The following is a 21,766-nucleotide window of genomic DNA, read 5'->3' on the forward strand; positions in this document are numbered from 1 at the left end:
ACAATAGGAGTATAGCCTACCTGGCTGGCATGAAAATGAACCCCGGGAAAGCGTCCTCCATGCGCTATGTATTTTTTCCGTTGCCCCTGTATCGAGACAGGTGCATGATAATGGTCCATTCTAAATCAAAACACATTTCACACATTATTTAGTATATGTAAAGACAATATTAAATCAAGAATAGTCTGATGGGTGACAATATTAGCCTATCACTTGTGAATGACACCCAGCATAAGGCAAGAAACGAAGCCTTTTTTTGCAACTTCTTCAAATAATAGTATCACACCTCATGTAGCATAGCCCATAGGCCTATATGTTTTCTTTAAATGTAGTTTTTTGTACTTTTTAGCTCCCCAATTTTATGATATCCAATTGGTTGTTAGTCTTGTCCCATCGCTGCAATTCCCGTACAGACTCGGGAGAGGCGAAGGTCGAGAACCATGCGTCCTCCAAAACAGGAAAGTGTCCAAATAACTTCTTAAAATTAAGCACATTGATCCACTTTACAAGAGGTGTAGAGCCTAGCAGTGTGCGAGTTTCCAGTTTGGGGAAGAAAATTTACCATAAAAATGCACCTTTATAATAAAAGCATCACATGCATAATCGCATTTCCGGTCACTTTTGATAATGGTGTTATCCCGCTAATGGAACATTGGCCCTTATAGCCTACTGCTGTGTGTGCACTGCTGCGCTTATAATGTGAAGAAATAGCCTAATAGTTTATCAACATTTTAAGCTAAACGTTATGATCTGTTGTGTCAGCCACATAGCGTAAAAAAGTGGTTTTGATGCTAGTGGTTGTATTCATTTGAGATCTATAGCATCCGACAACTGTCCCAGACTATGTTTGGAATATTTGTTTCTCGCACAGAATATAATAGGTAAACTTTTGTACTATGGCGGATAGTAGATTGACATAGGCTAGTGCTTTTGCTGTTCGTTAGAATTACTCATCTTATTGGCTGACGAAAAGTAAATGTGGACAGTTCTTCCAATATTTTAAATATGCACCTCAGAATTGGATAAGGACACAGTTGCGTCCCCGGTGTGTCGGTCTTCACTTGTAGCCTGTGAGAAAGACCCGATCACGTGATGGAGAGCCATGTGAGTGAGAGGTGCTTCAGAGCCCGCAGCACTCAGTGAGAAGGGCACAACGCAACACTCCGGGCCAAGGGCACCATGGCCACTGGCCACAAAAGGCATGGATTTTTTTAGGGTGCATTACGGCCACACAAAGGGGATGCCACTGTGAAATTCGAGGCATTATCAAGTGCTTGTCAAATTGTGAATGAGAGTGATGAAGTGTGTACAGCCTGCGCAGAAAACAAAGCAGAGCTCATGCCTTTCAAGACACTTTTTTCAAACCATCATTAGAGTCGCATCATGCAGCCTTACAATGTATTAAAAATCTAAACATATAGCCCAATGTTTGTAGAACAACTAAAGATACATGAATAACTCTAAATTAAGCATATAGGAGTACCTAGTTATTTAACCACACTCCCTCAAATCATTTGGAGATAATATCTTTTCTATTTTATTCAGCTCTGTTTAATTGTATTCATACTATGAAATAATATATAAATAATGCCATGGAATTCGAAGCAAATCTTGTCTGCTAAATGAACTAGTGTAGCCCACAGCAATATGGCATAGCCAGATCAGGTCCTAACATAATGACAATGCTATTCTGTTTTTCTGAAATAAAAACATTTTCTTCATATCATGTTTCTTTAGACCTGTCTAAAAAAAAAAAGGATTTATTGTGAAGGTGTAGGCTATACTACATGGATTTATTAGACTTTTTAAAATGTAGACGTTCCAAAGGTATCAGTGACTTGTATGCTATATGTGGAAGCCAGGAGATGCTAAATGTGTTCGTTACTTAACGGTCAATTACAGTGAGATCAACAGTTATTTGCTTGACAATCGAAGTTTCGTGACCGCCACAGCCCTAGTTATGACATGCTAATAATTATCAATAAGCACCTTTCGAAGAGCGAATGACATGCAGGTCAAACAGTGTGACCAAAGAAATGGGGGAATAATATTTACCCCCAAAAAATACTGTCTGAGAAAGTTATTTTCACATACTGACTTGTTAAATTAGTGAAGCGAATGGTTTCTACTGTGGCTTTAAAAGGTGCATCGTAATTTCAGGAAATTTCTAAAATATTTCTGGTGCTAATAGTGGAATGACAGTGTTACTAAACTGATCATTTCAGTTTATGTGAGAAAACAAGCACTGAATAGTGTAGGGAATCATTGTAACATCTAAATCGCTGGGAAATATATTTTCCATAACAACAAATTAAGCTTCAAACAGTGGTTTTGGTCCACCAGCTTCAAACAGTGGTTTTGGTCCACCAGCTTCAAACAGTGGTTTTGGTCCACCAGCTTCAAACAGTGGTTTTGGTCCACCAGCTTCAAACAGTGGTTTTGGTCCACCAGCTTCAAACAGTAGTGTTGGTCCACCAGCTTCAAACAGTAGTGTTGGTCCACCAGCTTCAAATAGTAGTGTTGGTCCACCAGCTTCAAATAGTAGTGTTGGTCCACCAGCTTCAAACAGTAGTGTTGGTCCACCAGCTTCAAACAGTAGTGTTGGTCCACCAGCTTCAAACAGTAGTGTTGGTCCACCAGCTTCAAACAGTAGTGTTGGTCCACCAGCTTCAAACAGTAGTGTTGGTCCACCAGCTTCAAACAGTAGTGTTGGTCCACCAGCTTCAAACAGTAGTGTTGGTCCACCAGCTTCAAACAGTAGTGTTGGTCCACCAGCTTCAAATAGCTGTAAAAACGATATTTTGTGTATTTGAAAATATATTTCACAGCGATTTAGATGGTACTGAGACACCGAGGTATCGCTCCCCCTTATAACTTGGGATCAAATATGCTCTGAAAGCAAACATGTTGACATGAGTACCCTGATATCGGGGAATTTGTGCCATTCTGTAAAAATTGTTAGATTCCTTACACTATTCAGTGCCTGTTTTCTCACATAAACTGAAATTGAGCGAAAAGTGTAGAATTGTAGCAACTAGGAAATTAGCAAATCCACTTGATAAACACAGCCAAAGTCAGAACAGCTTTCCCAGTATCATTTTTCCAACAGATGTTCCCCCGGAAGGAGAAATACAAATATCACAGCCAATCATAACACTGGCGGGTAAGTAATACTGTAAAACTGTATAATTTCACTATTAGCGACAGATATATTATCAGACACCGACAGATGCATTTCTGTTTATACAGCTTGGAAATCTGTTACAAATAGATGCTAAGCTTCAACGGGAAGTGGCACAATACAACAAAGCTGAAATGTATGTAAGCACTCAAGCTAGTCACAACTTCAAGCACATTACAAAGGAAATATTAATCATTTTCTGTGGAATTGTGCAATAGGTTGTACCCTCTTTGTTACTGCTATGGGATCCCCCATGGCTCCTAACTATGCTAATTTGTATGTGGGTTACATGGAGAAACAGTCTATTTTCAATCCTCTCAAATGTTTTCTTGCCTCACATCATTATTTGGAAACGGTATATTGATTATATTTGTGTTCTATGGAGGGGTGATGCAAAACAGCTCCAGGCATTCCATGTTTTTCTATCATTTGAGATTTACTATGCGATCTGACACACGTCAAATCAGTTTTCTTGATCTTCTGATCTTGTGTGAAGATAATGTTCTATACACTGATCTTTACAGGAAGCCTACTGATCGTAACAGTTTGTTGAGGGCTGATAGTTGTCACCCACTTCCCTTGAAAAATAGTTGTCACCCACTTCCCTTGAAAAATAGTTTGCCCTACAGCCAATTCTGTCGAATCAAAAGAATCAAGGAGAGGGGCTACAAGAATGATCAGATTAATATTGCCCTTGAGAAAATTCAAAACAAAACATGACCTTTTTCAAGGTCAGTCTCGCAAAAAGACGCATTCTTGTGTTCTAACTACCCGCTGTTCAAAGTGCTCTGAACAAATTAAGGGAATTGTTCACAAACATTGGCACATCCTAAAATCCGATGATAGTCTCGGTAATGTGTTTTCGTACCTTCCCTGGTCGTATTCTCGCGGGGCAGAAATCTCAGAGACCAATTGGTACACTCAAGATATTCCTGAACAACGTCTATTTGCGCCCCTACTGGATTGAAATTACAAATGTAATGGCTGTGCTCAATGCAATGGCACTTATAAATGTAGATCCTTCAAACACCCACAAACAAGGAAATCGATCCCAATCAAAGGTGTTATTATGTGCTCCACTAAGGCAGTTATTTATCTTATAACTTGTCCTTGTGGTAAAAATTATGTAGGGTAAAACAAAGCACGAATTAAAAGTACGTATCTCAGAGCATCGTAGCACCATTAGGTGTAAAAACTTTACTTACCCAGTTGCGGCCCACTTCTTGGAGGCAGGCCATTCCATTTCGTCTCTGCGTTATATTGGCATCGAACATGTCACCCTCCCTAGGAGAGGGGGTGACCTTGATAATTTATTGTTAAAACGAGAGGCTGCGTGGATCTTTAACTTAAAGACCCTTGCGCCCTTCGGTCTCAACGTAGACTTTGATCTGAAGCCATTCTTGTGATTGTGACTTTGCCATTGTAATTGTTTGTAAGCTTTTGTAGTCAAATGAATATATGATCGTATGCTATCCATTTGTTGTTTGTATGCTGTTCTTTGTATGACATTTTAATATTTGATAATTAACCAATGATATTAGGCCACTCTTGGCCATGATTACAGACACCTGTGTCTTTTGACACTACATAAACGAGTCATCCTGCAGTGTTTGTGATCATACCCTGATGAAGACAGCTTGGCTGTCGAAACGTTGGTAATTACATTTTTGCATCCGAGCTCCTAGAGTGAGCGGCTTTTCAAATGTACCCTCTTTGTTGACACCGACCAGGGTATCAATTCAAATGTGTTGCATTCTAATACAATTTGATTAATTGACAGAGTGCTTAATATTATATATATTAATTTGCAGTGCTTAACATTTGCACAGTGCTTAAAATAATATTCTTCCAGAAAACAATAAGGAATACAACTGCCTAGTTTAGTATGAAGAAAGAACAGTGGATAGAGCTTAAGGACCTTGTATAGTATGAATGAATAGTACAGTGAATATTGAACAAAGACTGTAGGGAGCCAAGAGGTCATGGCAGAAGATATACAGTGCATTTAGAAAGTTTTCAGACCCCTTGACTTTTTCCATATTTTGTTACATTACAGCTCTATTCTAAAATTGATTAAATAAAACATTATCAATCTACACACAATGCCCCACAATGACGAAGCGAAAACAGGTTTTTAGAAATGTTTGCAAATGTATAAAAAATGAACAACAAATTTACATACAGTGAGGGAAAAAATATTTGATCCCCTGCTGATTTTGTACATTTGCCCACTGACAAAGAAATGATCAGTCTATAATTTTAATGGTAGGTTTATTTGAACAGTGAGAGACAGAATAACAACAAAAAAATCCAGAAAAACACGTCAAAAATGTTATAAATTGATTTGCATTTTAAATGAGGGAAATACGTATTTGACCCCTCTGCAAAACATGAGTTAGTACTTGGTGGCAAAACCCTTGTTGGCAATCACAGAGGTCAGATGTTTATTGTAGTTGGCCACCAGGTTTGCACACATCTCAGGAGGGATTTTGTCCAGATCTTTTCCAAGTCATTAAGGTTTTGAGGCTGACGTTTGGGAACTCGAACCTTCAGCTCCCTCCACAGATGTGCTATGGGATTAAGGTCTGGAGACTGGCTAGGCTACTCCAGGACCTTAATGTGCTTCTTCTTGAGCCACTCCTTTGTTGCTTTGGCCATGTGTTTTGGGTCATTGTCATGCTGGAATACCCATCCACGGCCCATTTTTAATACCCTGGCTGAGGGAAGGAGATTCTCACCCAATATTTGACAGTACATAGCCCCGTCCATCGTCCCTTTGATGTGAAGTTGTCCTGTCCACTTAACAGAAAAACACCCCCAAAGCATAATGTTTCCACCTCCATGTTTGACGGTGGGGATGGTGTTCTTGGGGCAGCATTCCTCCTCCTCCAAACAAGGCGAGTTGAGTTGATGCAAAAGAGCTCCATTTTGGTCTCATCTGACAACAACACTTTCACCCAATTGTCCACTGAATCATTCAGATGTTCATTGGCAAACTTCAGATGGGCATGTATGTATATGTGCTTTCTTGAGCAGGAGGACTTTGTGGGCGCTGCAGGATTTCAGTCCTTCACGGCGTAATGTGTTACCAATTGTTTTCTTGATGACTATGGTCCCAGCTGTCTTGAGATCATTGACAAGATCCTCCCATGTAGTTCTGGGCTGATTCCTCACCGTTCTCATGATCATTGCAACTCCACGAGGTGAGATCTTGCATGGAGCCCCAGGCCGAGGGAGATTGACAGTTATTTTGTGTTTCTTCCATTTGCGAATAATCGCACCATCCTTCTCACCAAGCTGCTTGGCGATGGTCTTGTAGCCCATTCCAGCCTTGTGTAGGTCTACAATCTTGTCCCTGACATCCTTGGAGAGCTCTTTGATCTTGGCCATGGCGGAGAGTTTAGAATCTGATTGATTGCTTCTGTGGACAGGTGTCTTTTATACAGGTAACAAACTGAGATTAGGAGCCCTCCCTTTAAGAGTGTGCTCCTAATCTCATAAAAGACCTCGGAGCTAGAAATCTTTCTGATTGAGAGGGGGGTCAAATACTTATTTCCCTCATTAAAATGCAAATCACTTTATAAAATTTTTGACATGCGTATTTATGGATTTTTTTGTTGTTATTCTGTCTCTCACTGTTCAAATAAAGCTAACATTAAAATTATATACTGATAATTTCTTTGTCAGTGGGCAAACGTACAAAACCAGCAGGGGATCACTTTTTTCCCCTCACTGTAAGTATTTAGACCCTTTGCTATAATACTTAAAATTGAGCTTAGGTACATCCTGTTTCCATTGATCATCCTTTCTATAACTTGATTGGAGTCCACCTGTGGTAGATTCAATTGATTGGACATGATTTGGAAAGGCACACATCTGTCTATTTAAAGGTCCCACAGTTGACAGTGCATGTCAGAGCAAAACAGGAATTGTCCGCAGAGCTCCGAGGCAGGATTATGTCGAAGCACAGATCTGGGGAAGGGTACCAAAACATGTCTGCAGTATTGAAGGTCCCCAATAACACACTGGCCTCAATCATTCTTAAATGGAAGAAGTTTGGAACCACCAAGACTCTTCTAGAGCTGGCCGCCCAGCCAAACTGACCAATCGTGGGAGAAGGGCCTTGGTCAGGGAGGTGACCAAGAACCCGATGGTCACTCTGACAGAGCTCCAGAGTTCCACTGTGTAGATGGGAGAACCTTCCAGAAGGACAACCATCTCTGCAGCACTCCACCAATCAGACCTTTATGGTAGAGTGGCCAGACAGAAGCCACTCATCAGAAAAAGGCACATGACAGCTCGCTTGGAGTTTGCCAAATGGCACCTAAAAGACTCCCAGACCATGAGAAACAAGACTCTTTGGCCTGAATACCAAGCGTCACATCTGGAGGTAAATTGCCACCATCCCTAAGGTAACGCATGGTGATGGCAGCATCATGCTGTGGGGATGTTTTTCAGCAGCAGGGTCTGGGAGACTAGTCAGGATTGAGGAACAGATGAACGGAGCAAAGTACAGAGAGATCCTTGATGAAAACCTGCTCCAGAATGCTAAGACTGGGGTGAAGGTTCACCTTCCAACAGGGCAATGACCCTAAGCACACAGCCAAGACAATACAGGAGTGGCTTCGGGACAAGTCTCTGAATGTCCTTGAGTGGCCCAGCCAGAGCCCGGACTTGAACTCGATTGGATATCTCTGGAGAGACCTGAAAATAGCTGTGCAGCAACGCTCCCCATCCAACCTGACTGAGCTTGAGAGGATCTGCAGAGAAGAATGGGAAACTCCCCAAATACAAGTGTGCCAAGTTTGTAGCGTCATACCCAAGACTTGATTCTGTAATCACTGCCAAAGGTGCTTCAACAAAGTACTGAGTAAAGGGTCAGAATACTTATGTAAATGTATCATTTTATATTTTGTAGAAATTTGCAAAAAAATTCTAAAAACCTGTTTTTGCTTTGTTATTGTGTGTAGATTGATGGGGGGGAAACAATTTAACCCATTTTAGAATCAGTCTGGAAAAAGTCAAGGGAACTGAATACTTTCCGAATGCAGTGTATGGTTTGCATGTGTGTGCGCTACAACCTCTGCCCTAATGCATTGGGCCCACAGAAACCCTGGACCGGAGGAGACAGCAAGGGCAATAAATTACAGTGACAGCCACTGTGAGTTAGCACTGTCCAAACTAGGGCACAACTCTCCAGCAGGTCTTCACAAAACAAGCCTGCAAAGCAGAGCGAGCAATCCTTTCTCTCGCACTCCCCAGCAGCAACAGATGATGCAATCATACAAAGGAGGAGCTATTGTGGAGGAGGACCATGTGTGATAATGAGCAGAAAACTCTGTTTTCTGGTCTAAAAAAAAAAGGTGAGGGAGTCTACAGTATATTGTGCCCTCCGTAATTATTGGGACAGTGAAGCATTTGTTCTTCTTTTGGCTCTGTACTCCAGCACTTTGGATCTGAAATGATACAATGACTACGAGGTTAAAGTGCAGAATGTCAGCTTTAATTTGAGGGTATCTTCATCCATATTAAATTACAGCACTTTTTGTACATAGTCCACCGCCTGCCCCCATTTAAGGGGACCAAAACTATTGGGACAAACTCACTTATGTGTATTCAAGTAGTCAAATGTTTAGTATTTGGTCCCGTATTCCTAGCACACAATGATTATATCAAGCTTGTGACTCTACAAACTTGTTGGATGCATTTGCTATTTGTTTTGGTTGTGTTCTATTTTATTTTGCACCCAATAGAAATTAATGGTAAATAATGTTTTGTAGCATTTTGGAGTTACTTTTATTGTAAATAAGAATAGAATATATTTCTAAACACTTCTACATTAATGTAGATGCTAACATGATTATGGATAGTACTGAATGAATCGTGAATAATTATGAGCGATTAAGTTAGACGCACAAATATCCTACACCCACAAAAATGATAACCTCCCGTTATTGTAATGTTATTGTAATGGTGTCTTGGGGGTATGATATTTGTGTGTCTAACTTTCTCACTGTCTCAATAATTACAGAGGGCACTGTATGTGGACGTGTGGATACAGATTTTCACCATTTTTAAGTTGATACCTCCCGTCTATCTCTACTGCTGTGGGGTGGCAGACAAAATATTTCACTTGGGACTTCTTTGCGGTTCAGCGATGGGGAAATGATTGTGACGGAGGTGAGATACGGTATCAGAGGTGGGCATGCCAGGCTTGTTATGTTGAGGGCCACTTGGAGTGTCTCAGCTCCATGTCTCATTCAGCCTGATTACGGTGATGACTGGGTGTCTGTCAGCACCAGGCTTTGATGGCATGGCCAATGGCGACTCAGACACTGCCTGTGCCACTAAGCTCTCCAGTCATGGGTCTGATCCCCGGGCCATGGCAGCTGTCAGTTTGTCCGGTAATATGTGGGTCCCCCTCCAACTCCAACTTCGGCATGGTGGTTGTCTCTCTCAGCAGCTGGCTGACTAATATTCTGAGATTTCACAGAAAACACCCACTATTGGACTAACCAGGTTTAATACAGTAGGCTGGTGGGATGAAGAGCAAAATATTGTATACTGAGTGGTTTCAATTGGGAGTTGATTTGACAGGTCCTTGGAGGGTTGATTTCCAGATAACACTAGCAGTGTGGTCGGCTTGTGCACACCACCCCCCTCTGTGATGATCATCTGGAAGAGACAGCTGCCATGAGAGGGAACATGCAGTATAGGGCTACATAGCTTACACTTCCTATTCCTATTGTGCATTTAGCCTACCTACCTTGTCCTAAAGTTGCAATTGCCCATTTGTTACTAGGCAAATAGGCTATATGTAAACTTCTAACTCTGAATCTGGGGAGTTCGATGCATAGCCTAATTGTTCAAGGGCTATATTATAATGAGTGTAAGGTTAAGTAAAAATGTGTGTTATGGCCATGTGAGCACTCCGTTCTTCTGAGCTGAATCTATCCTGGAGCGCCACTAAGCACTCTAAGAACCACCCGGCCTCAAGTCCAATTCGTTTGGTTTGGGGATTAAGCACTGGCTCCCACTACTGAAAGAGATGCAGCTGCCTTAAAAAAAGCACTTGGCACTCTGGTTGTGGCGGGGAGAGAGAAAAAAAGCCTGAAGAGAATAAAAAGCCTAGTTATTTTTTTTCCCGCATGTGGGTGGTCAAATCGGCATGGTGTTGGAGTAGTCTGATATAGCTTAGTCTGCACTCGTGTTTCCCGGGGGATAGCAAGGTGAGATGCAGTTCTCAGACCCCTCATCCGACAGTGAACATGCCCCCTCGTATAGGCTAAACTACTCAGCCGTCCCTCATTAAAGCCACTGTGGGATCAGGGGCTTTTGAAAGTGAGAGTCAGGCTATCGGTTAAGCATGGTGAGTTATCGTAAAAATTCACAAGTTAGGACACAGAGCTAAAATAATAAGAAAGAAATCCTTGACAACAGTATTGCATAATTTTGTCAGTAAGAATCCAGCTGTTCAAAATCATATAATAAACTAGATCAGGACAACAGTAATGTCAAGCTTTACATGACAGTGCTCTTACCACGGCTCACAGACTTTTCATCAATACTGATACTCACTGCTGATACACAGGGACCAGATGTTGCAGACAGACAGTGACGTTTTTTTCTTCACTGGATCAGTTGATTGCTCTGCTGAATACAATCAAAGTTCCTCACGCCTCATTACTTGGAGACTTGGTTAGCATCGGAGTGGAACTCTTGTTCTCAACTAGCCTACCTGGTTAAATAAAGGTGAAATAAAAACTCTACACATGTGAAGCACTTATCTCCCTATGGAAGTTGTCAATGCTGTGACTGTCCCTAAAAAGGAACAGACAGACTAGGGCTGGATCTCTGCCCGTTGGTCCTCCTCAAACACCTGGATGCACTTTGACAGGAGCCCAAAACCCTCATTGGTTTTCTATGGCTGCATCCCAAATGGAACTGTATTCCCTTTATAGTGCACTACAAAACATTAGGAACACCTTCCTAATATTGAGTTGCACCCCCTTTAACCCTAAGAGTAGACTCAATTCGTTGTGTGAAAAACCCAGCAGCGTTGCAGTTCTTGACACTCAAACCAGTGCACCTGAGACCTACTATCATACCTCTTTTAAAAAGGCACTTAAAAGTGCGCAGAAGACATGGATGTCGATAAAGGCAGCTCCCCGCACCTTAACCTGTCCATTCCCCTTCATCTACATCTGGATTTAATAGGTGACATCAATAAGGGATCATAGCTTCCACCTAGATTCACATGTTCAGTCTGTCATGGAAAGAGCAGGTGTTCCTAATGTTTTGTACACTCAGCGCACTACTTTTGACCAGAGCCCTGGGAATAGGGTGCCATTTGGGACACATTTTATGTGGAATGCTTTTTTAGCCATGTCTCATAATAACAATGAGTGGGAGTGAAAGAAGAAAAGCCTCTGCTGCCACATGGGCCTCCTGACTCCAGTGGTGAGAAGGGTTTCGGTCAATGGCCCTGGGAGATAGGATTATAATCCTGTACACAAAATCGTTTTACGTAACGCATTTTAGTGTTTGCAGCTGGGGGCGATTCAGGCAGGGTTTGTCCTGTGAGCAGGGAGACACCGTTATGTAACCACTTTTAACCAAACTCTTAAGAAGACACGATAGGGTTTAGAGACATAGGTGATGATGGAAAACTTGGCGCTCACTACTGACCACTCCCCTTTCCAAACGTAGAGAAGGGCTACGTCCCAAATGGCACTCATTTTTATTTCTCATGTATTTTTCTTCTACCATGTCATTTTTTTAGTACTACAATGATATTGATCACTGAATTGTTGAGTTTAGAGCTTGCAAGAACGACATTTCACAGCACTTGTGCACAAGACATTAAAACTTGAAACTATTACCTATATAGTGAACTACTTTTGACCAGAGCCCTATGAGTTGTGCACTATATAGGGAATAGGGTGCCATTTGGGACGGGAACAATGTTTTGGTTGTGGGTTTCTAATGCTGTTTGTTCACAGCTGTCTGCTCTCCAAACTGGGAGGTAATGCCAGGTCTCAGAGACAAAAGGCGGAAAGTGATACTCTAAACATAGGATCTTCATTTGCTTTTCCACACAGAGGGCAAACTGTAATTGCATTATTTTACAATGTGAATAATTCCTCTAGTTCCCCATAATATAATTGAACTACTACAAAGTGTTGCAGCCTTATCCTTCTTTTGACCCCATTTCAAAACTGGATAATTTCTCTAACTCAACTATTGCCTCAGACTTATTTCTCAAAATCCAAACTCTAGCTAACCCAAGTCTTATTGTAAGCCCTTCCTTTAAGTCCTTACCTTAAATCCATCTCACTTGCCAACCAACACCAAGTGTGCAAGGACAAGACAGCTTTAATCAATATTCTGATCAGAGAGAATTCTACCTCTATACCTGATCTAGTGTTTCATGCTAAAACAAGGTCTCGGTACATTTCGATTATCTTGACAGAGCCCAAGGCAAATGCCACAGAAGGCAGAAAATGAAATCTAGAAACCATCTCTAATTTGATCGGGTGTGAAACCACAGAACCTGCGAACACATGGAGCTTAGTGCAACTGATTGGAACTGTTTGAAAGTGGCATGTTCTTCCCACCCACTCAGTAACAAGTTAACTACTGACTTTCAGCATGCATATAGAGAAGGGCACTAAACTTGTACCACACCGACACTGATGATTGTTAAAGGAAATTGATAATAAGATTAAGATTAAACATTTCTGGAGTCGACTGAAAGTCATCTGTTCTTTCGACCAATCAATTAGTCCACATTTTTAAACATGTATTTTTCCAAGACACCCTATGTGTTTTAATAAAATCAACTAAACTCAACAAAAAAAGAAACATCCTCTCACTGTCAACTGTGTTTAATTTTCAGCAAACTTAACGTGTAAATATTTGTATGAACATAACAAAGCTCAACAACTGAGACATAAACTGAACGAGTTCCACAGACATGTGACTAACAGAAATGGAATAATGTTGTCCTGAACAAAGGGGGGAGGGTCAAAATCAAAAGGAATAGTCAGTATCTGGTGTGGCCACCAGCTGCGTTAAGTACTGCAGTGCATCTCCTCCTCATGGACTGCATCAGATTTGCCAGTTCTTGCTGTGAGATGTTACCCCACTCTTGCACCAAGGCACCTGCAAGTTCCCAGACATTTCTGGGGGGAATGGCCCTAGCCCTCACACTCCGATCCAACAGGTCCCAGACGTGCTCAATGGGATTGAGATCCAGGCTCTTCGTTGGCCATGGCAGAACACTGACATTCCTGTCTTGCAGAAAATCCCGCACAGAATGAGCAGTATGGCTGGTGGCATTGTCATGCTGGAGGGTCATGTCAGGATGAGCCTGCAGGAAGGGTACCACATGAGGGAGATTGCCTGCAATGACAACAAGCTCAGTCCTATGATGCTGTGACACACAGACCATGACTGACCCTCCACCTCCAAATCGATCCCGCTCCAGAGTACAGGCCTCGGTGAAACGCTCATTCCTTTGACGATAAACACGAATCTGACCATCACCCCTGGTGAGACAAAACTGCGACTCGTCAGTGAAGAGCACTTTTTGCCAGTCCTGTCTGGTCCAGCGACGGTGGGTTTGTGCCCATAGGCAACGTGGTTGCCGGCGATGTCTGGTAAGGACCTGCCTTACAACAGGCCTACAAGCCCTCAGTCCAGCCTCTCTCAGCCTATTGCGGACAGTCTGAGAACTGATGGAGGGATTGTGTGTTCCTGGTGTAACTCGGGCAGTTGTTGTTGCCATCCTGTACCTGTCCCACAGGTGTGATGTTCGGATGTACCGATCCTGTGCAGGTGTTGTTACACGTGGTCTGCCACTGCGAGGACGGTCAGCTATCCATCCTGTCTCCCTGTAGTGCTGTCTTAGGCGTCTCACAGTATGGACATTGCAATTTATTGCCCTGGCCACATCTGCAGTCCTCATGTCTCCTTGCAGCATGCCTAAGGCACGTTCATGCAGATGAGCAGGAACCCTGGGAATCTTTCTTTTGGTGTTTTTCCAGAGTCAGTAGAAAGGCCTCTTTAGTGTCCTAAGTTTTCATAACTGTGACCTTAATTGCCTACCGTCTGTAAGCTGTTAGTGTCTTAACGACTGTTCCACAGGTGCTTGTTCATTAATTGTTTATGGTTCATTGAACAAGCATGGGAAACAGTATTTAAACCCTTTACAATGAAGATCTGTGAAAGACAGGGTCTTGAAAAAGGGACGTTTCTTTTTTTGCTGAGTTTATGCATTGAGCTTGTCTGAAGCTTTCAGCTTATCATTTGATGAAATAAGACAAATGCCTCAAGAGGGCGCCATAGATCTATATCACTAGAAGAAAAAAACAACCTGATGTCAGATATGTACAGTGATCTCCACTTATATTGGCACCCTTGGTAAATATGAGCAAAATGGGCTGTAATAAAAATGTCTTTGCTGTTTATCCTCTTGGTCTTTCATTCAAAATATTCACAAAAAATCTAACCTTTAATTGAAGTAAAATGATTGAAAAAAATAAATGTTAAGTAAATTAAATAAATATTATTCTTCAAAACATGTGTGCCACAATTATTGGCACCCCTAGAAATTCTTAAGTAAAATCTAACTGAAGTATTTCCCATGCATATTTTACATTAAGTTCACCTGAGTGATTAGGAATACTTAAGTGGTAAGCCATGACTTCCTGTTTCACTGGGGTATACATGAGGTGACATACAGGCCAAGCTCCCATTGTCATCCATCACTCTGGGAAAGACCCGAGAATACAGTGCGACAAAAGGCTGTTGAGCTGCACAAATCAGGAAATGGCTGTGAGAAAATAGCTCAATGATTGAAAATGTCCATTTCCACTATCAGGGCAATAATAAATAAGTTTAAAGCAACTGGAGATGTTAACAATCGGCCTGGAAGAGGACGTGTGTCTATATTGACCCCATGCACAGTGAGGAGGGTGGTTAGAGGGGCCAAAAAATCTCCAAGAATCACAGCTGGAGAATTGCAGACGTTAGTTGGGTCTTGGGGTCAGAAAGTCTCCAAAACTACGATCAGACGCCACCTACATAACCACAAGATGTTTGGGAGAGTTGCCATAAAAAAAGCCGTTGCTGTCATCAAACAACAAACTCAAGCACCTACAGTTTGCCAAACGTTACTGGAACTTTCAATGGGACCAGGTTCTATGGTCAGATAAGACTAAAATATAGCTTTTTGGAAACAAACACCAGAGGTGGGTTTGGCGTAGAACGAAAGATATCCATGCAGAAAAGTACCTCATCACCACTGTGAATTATGGTGGTGGATCTTTGATGTTGTGGGCCTGTTTTTCTTCCAAAGGCTCTGGCCAACTTGTTAGGATACATAGTAGCATGGACTCCATCAAGTACCAGCAGATATTACATCAAAACCTGACTGCCTCTGCTAGGAAGCTTAAACTGGGTCTTGGTTGGATCTTCCAGCAGGACAATGAACCAAAGCACACCTCAAAATCAACACAAAAATGGTTCACTGACCACAGAATCAAGGTTTTGCCATGGCCATCCCAGTCCCCTGGCCTAAACCTCATAGAAAACCTGTGGGATGAGCTGAAGAGGAGAGTCCACAAGCGTGGACCTCGGAATCCTAAGGATCTGGAGAGATTCTGTATGGAGGAATGGTCTCCGATCCCTTGCCATGTGTTCTCCAACCTCATTACACATTATAGAAGAAGACTCAGAACTGTTATCTTGGAAAAAGGGAGGTTGCACACAGTATTGAATGAAGGTGTACCAATAATTGTGGCACACGTAAAAAAATAAATATGTTAGGAATGTATTTTTTCTTTCAATTATTTTACTTTAATTAAAAGTTGAATGACCAAGAGGATAAACAACAACTATATTGTTTTACAGCCTGTTTTGCTCATATTTACCAAGCGTGCCAATATTAGTGGAGGGCACTGTACAGTGCGGTGTCCCTCAGGGCAGTTGCCTTGGGCCGTTATTCTTTCCTATTTTTACAAATCATTTGCCACTGGTCATAGACAAAGCTAGAATAACTATGCATGCGCATGATTCCACATTCACAGGTCAGCACCCAAAGCCACTGAGCTCACTAAAATTCTAAATAAGGAGCTGCAGTCAGTATTGGAATGGGTGATTCATAATAAATTGGTCTTAAATACATCTAAAACTAAAAGCATTGTATTTGGTTCAAAACATTCTATAAAACCTAAATCTCAACTGGAGTTGTACATAAACTGTGACCATTAAGGAAGTTGAGGAAGCTAAACTCCTAGGTATAACATTGGATGATCAATTTTCATGGGCATGTCATATTGACAAAGTTGTTGTGAAGATGGGGAGGGATATGTCTGTTATAAAAAGATTTTCTGTGTTTTTGACACAAATCAACTGTACTAGTTGTTCAGGCTCTGGTCTTGTCTCACCTTGATAACTGTCTGCTAATATGGTCAAGTGCAGCAAAGAAAGACCTACCAAAACTGCATCGGGCTCAAAACTGAGCAGCACCCCTTGCCCTTAACCCGACATACAGAACTAACAACAACAACATGCATACCTGTCTTTCCTGGTTGAGGGTTGACAAGAGATGAACTGCTTATTTTCTAGTTATGAGATATATTACTGTCATAAATTCCAGATTGTCTGCATAATAAAATAACATTCACCTCGAACACGGGTCCATAAGACATGCCACCAGGGTAGGGCTGGGCGATACGGCCAAAATATCATATCACAATATTTACAAAAAAATAGACGCTATGACGGTATTTTATGTTTTTGAATAATTAAAAATATGTAAATTTGCTTTGAGTAGTCTGTGAACCTAGGGTGGCAACACAGTGCATTCATAAAGTATTCAGACCCCTTCTCTTTTTCCACATTTTGTTACGTTACAGCCTTATTCTGAAATGGATTAAATGGTTTGTTTTATCCGCTTAATCTACACACAATACTCCTCGAGTCTTCTTGGGTATGACGCTACAAGCTTGGCACACCTGTATTTGGGGAGTTTCTCCCATTCTTCTCTACAGATCCTCTCAAGCTCTGTCAGGCTCTTCAGAGATGTTCGATTGGGTTCAAGTTCGGGTTCTGGCTGGGCCACTCAAGGACATTCAGAGACTTGTCCCGAAGCCACTCCTGCGTAGTCTTGGCTTTGTTCTTAAGATCCTTGAACTGTTGGAATGTAAACCTAAACCCCAATCTGAGGTCCTGGGGCAGGTTTTCATCAATGATCTCTCTGTACTTTGCTCTGTTCATCTTTCCCTCAAACCTGACTAATTTCCCAGTCCCTGCGCTGAAAAACATCCCCACAGCATGATGCTGCCACCACCATGCTTCACAGTAGGGATGGTATTGGCCAGATGATGAGCAGTGCCTGGTCTCCTCCAGACGTGACACTTGGCATTCAGGCCAAAAACTTAAATTTTGGTTTCATTATACCAGAGAATCTTGTTTCTCATGGTCTGAGAGTCCTTTAGGTGCCTTTGGCAAACTCCAAGCGGGCGCTCATGCGCCTTTTAGAGTAATCTGAGGAGTGGCTTCTGTCTGGCCACTCTAACATAAAGGGCTGATTGGTGGAGTGATGCAGAGATGGTTGTCCCTCTGGAAGGTTCTCTCATCTCCACAGAGGAACTCCGGAGCTCTGTCAGAGTGACAATCGGGTTCTTGGCCACCTCCCTGACCAAGGCCCTTCGCCCCGTTGCTCAGTTTGGCAAGGCGGCCAGCTCTAGGAAGAGTCTTGGTGGTTCCAAACTTCTTCCATTTAAGAATGATTGAGGCCACTGTGTTCTTGGGGACCTTCAGTGCTACAGAATTATTTGTTGGTACCCTTCCCCAGATCTGTGCCTGGACACAATCCCATCTCCGAGCTCTAAAGACAATTCCTTCGACCTCATGGCTTGGTTTTTGCTCTGACATGCACTGTCAACTGTGGAACCTTATATAGACAGGTGTGTGCCTTTCCAAACCTTTTCCAATCAACTGAATTACCACAGGTGGACTCCAATCAAGTTGTAGAAACATCTCAAGGATGATCAATGGAAACAGAATGCTCCAGAGCTCAATTTCGAGTCTCATAGCAAAGGGTCTGACTACTTATGTAAATAAGTATTCCGACTTGCCTAGTTAAATAAAGGTTAAATGAAATAAATGTTAAAAAACAAGGTATTTTTTATTTTTATAAATTTGCAAACATTTCTAAAAACCTGTTGTCCCTTTGTCATTTTGGGGTATTGTGTGTAGATTGACGAGGGGAAAAAATGATTAAACTTAACAAAATGTGGAAAAGGTGAAAGGTTCTGAATACTTTCCCGAATGCACTAAGTGATTTCAATGGGCATTTTTCCATTCTGATTGTTTTATACTGTTCAATTCAACCAAAATAAATGTTCTGCATTTATCAATTTCTGCATTTCCTGCACTCATTTGAGGTCATTGCCACACTGAAACGTAGGGGGCGGCAGGGTAGCCTAGTGGTTAGAGCGTTGGACTAGTAACCGGAAGGTTGCGAGTTCAAACCCCCGAGCTGACAAGGTACAAATCTGTCGTTCTGCCCCTGAACAGGCAGTTAACCCACTGTTCCCAGGCCGTCATTGAAAATAAGAATTTGTTCTTAACTGACTTGCCTGGTTAAATAAAGGTAAAAAAAATAAAAAAATAAAAAGGGCTGCATAATATGGGCTTTGACTTTTAGAGAGAATTTAGAGAGAAACACTTGGGTGAACTGTTGGAATCATGGAAATAGAATAATTATTCTAACTCTATAGTTAGAATATAATAGCTGTGGGGCTCCCGAGTGCGCAGCTGTGTAAGGCACTACATCTCAGTGCTAGAGGCATCACTCCAGACCCTGGTTCGATTCCAGGGTGTATCACAACCGGCCGTGATTGGGAGTCCCATAGGGCGGCGCATAATTGTCCCAGCGTCGTCCGGGTTAGGCCGTCATTGTAAATAAGAATTTGTTCTTAACTGACTTGTCTAGTTAAATAAAGGTTACATTTGTGGGCACTTTGAATACAGTGATTGACATGACAACAAATGAAAATGCCAGGGAGGAGTTATTGTGAAAAAGTAGAAACCAAAAAGTTCCCTAGGCATCCTATAATTTTTGGCTACATTGAATGTTCTCTCTTAGCTACTTCATGCATGTATAGCTAGTTACGTTTTCTCTTACTAGCTTACTAAGAAAAGACAAACTAGCAGTTTGCAGATGTAAGAAACACAAACTGATAGTGTAATTACAGAACACTATTGGATTTATATTAAGAAGCAGTGAAAACAGCATCGTTATCATCAACATAGTTGCATGTGCTGCATTGACCATGCAGAGACTGAACGCAAGAGACTCGTGGTCGAGAAGGAACAGCAAATGTACTCCTTGAGTGACAGGGAGCGAGGCTAGTTCTGTGTGGAAAGCGGCATGGAGAGAGAGAGTGGAGAGAGATTACATAAGTAGCGAAGTAAACTATAAAAATGGAAGCTACACACGGCATATCACATTTAACAAACCAAACATTCAAATACCATTATAGAATGTAGAGTAAAAACCCACACCGGTGTGCATCAATACTGGTATATCGTAAAATACGGTATACCGCCCAGCCATACACCAGGGGTCTCTTCACAGTCCCCAAGTCCAAAACAAATTCACGGTAATGCAGCTTTATACAGACCCATGGAACGCCCATCTCCAATTATTCAATCAAACAGCAAAATTACCTTAAAAAACAGATGAAAAACAACTCAAGGAACTGCAGGGGGTGTGAGGGGACACGCATATTATTTTTGTTGTTGTATTGTTTGTATTATTTTTGTTGCATTGTTTGTATATCGTATTTAAAAATGTCTGTGACTTTTCTTGTCTGTCAGTGTTTTGTTACTTGTCATGTTGCATATTTTTTGTGGGCCCCAGGATGAGGAGCTGCTTCTGCAAAAGCAAATGGGGATCCAAATAAACAAATGTTGCATCTGCCTGTAGTGTGCTCTTGTGCGTGTGTATCTCCTTGGACCAGACAAGCCAGAACAACAATGTCAACGTCAGATGTGCCTGAAACGCGTTCAATATTTTGAAGCGGGTAGTAACCAGGGCTCACTGCTTAGATTATAGTATTTTTTAGTAAGGTGTTAGTGAATGCAAATAGCTACAAGACTTAGACATCAACTTTGGATTTGAACAATGTTCAATGAATCCATGATGTCTGATCAAATGAGCAGCAATACAAAAATAGACAAAGCTATATCATGACTTCAGTTAATGAGTGCTATATGTCAGTGTCATGGAAGTCACTTGTTATTAACTGACAGTACGCCTGTAAAAGGCCATATTGCCGGTGTGATTAGTTCTTAATGTCATATCATTTGTCATATCATTTGTGTTTTAAATTATCACTGGGTACGAAGTTGGATAAACATACAGGAACAAGCTAGCTAACATGGTTGTAAAGTGAAAGTGATGTCATGTCTTAGGTAGCTAGATATATAAATTAATGAATAGAATGAGGGTGGCATCACTCCATCATTATGGGAAACCCAATGCGGAAGTAAATCAAACCTAATAATTTCTGCCAAGCTAGCTAGCATTAGTTTAGCGAGCCAGGATAGCACCTTCGCTGTTTTTTGCTCGTTCGAGATATTGAAAGGAGTAAAAACTGTTTTATTTACAAACTTACCTGGGCTTTTCAGGTTGTATTTGTTCTCCATTTTAACAAGTCAACTGGACTGAAAATGTAGCTGGTGTATGTTTACGAGAGACAGCTGACTTTACTAGCTAGCTAACACTGACTTTTGCTTCCTCTGAAACGTCCAAAACATTCGAACAGTATATTCGGTAAAGCTCAGCAACAGCTAAAAGTCGTATGCAGTTAGTTTGCTAACTGTCATATCAATTAGTTAGCTACAACGTAAATCCTGACGTGGCACAAGTTTGATGACCTGTTGGTGACCTGTTCGAAGAAAAATGTTAGTCGTGTGATGTCACTGGAAAAACGTAAACAGGAAGTAGAAAAGTCAAGTTTTGAACAATAAAACTTTATTAAAATACACTTTATTTCATTCGTTCTCTCTTTCTCTCTCTGTGTGTGTGTGTGTGTGTGTGTGTGTGTGTGTATGTGTGTGTGTGTGTGTGTGTGTGTGTGTGTGTGTGTGTGTGTGTGTGTGTGTGTGTGTGTGTGTGTGTGTGAGTAAGTGAGAGAGCATTCATACTTGCGCCAATGCAGAATATTTTCCCATTTATCCAGAAACACTTTTAATGGGATTGCAGTGGCCTTTCATAGCTCCATGGTGAAACAGGATTAAAGGGAGGGCTTTGCGGCTGTGGTTAATGTAATCTCTGCAGTACCCCAGGACCCTCCCCTTTTACATCTTTACCCTCCAGCCGACTCTGTCTCTGTACTGCCAGCCAGCTGTCCTCCACTTCAGCCTGCCAACTTGCATCAAGGGGAATACGAGTACAGGACACAGGATTATATGTAATTAATCTTCATTTGATTAAATCCACCACAAATGATTCACAAAATATGATGTAATATTTTCAAACATTATAACATTTTCAAATTATGTTAT

The 21,766-nt window shown here is 41.5% G+C and overlaps 1 protein-coding gene across 3 annotated transcripts in view; it reads right to left on the reverse strand.

The window, feature by feature from the left end:
* LOC139415045 (ubiquitin-conjugating enzyme E2 J1-like) overlaps window positions 1-21,153 on the reverse strand; it is a 36,682-nt gene extending 15,529 nt beyond the window's left edge. The window contains exons 1-2 of one of the 3 annotated variants that reach the window (XM_071162801.1): window positions 20,875-21,139; window positions 21-86 (exon numbers count right to left, since the gene is read on the reverse strand). In XM_071162801.1, the coding sequence (XP_071018902.1) occupies window positions 21-86; window positions 20,875-20,905 (97 nt within the window). In that variant the 5' untranslated portion in view covers window positions 20,906-21,139. Of the gene's footprint in view, window positions 1-20; window positions 121-20,874 lie in introns of all 3 variants that reach the window. The other 2 variants (XM_071162804.1, XM_071162803.1) reach the window with 2 other exon arrangements.
* Window positions 21,154-21,766: the final 613 nt, after the last annotated feature.

The sequence above is a fragment of the Oncorhynchus clarkii genome, chromosome 8 (assembly GCF_045791955.1).
Source record: "Oncorhynchus clarkii lewisi isolate Uvic-CL-2024 chromosome 8, UVic_Ocla_1.0, whole genome shotgun sequence".
NCBI lineage: Eukaryota > Metazoa > Chordata > Actinopteri > Salmoniformes > Salmonidae > Oncorhynchus > Oncorhynchus clarkii.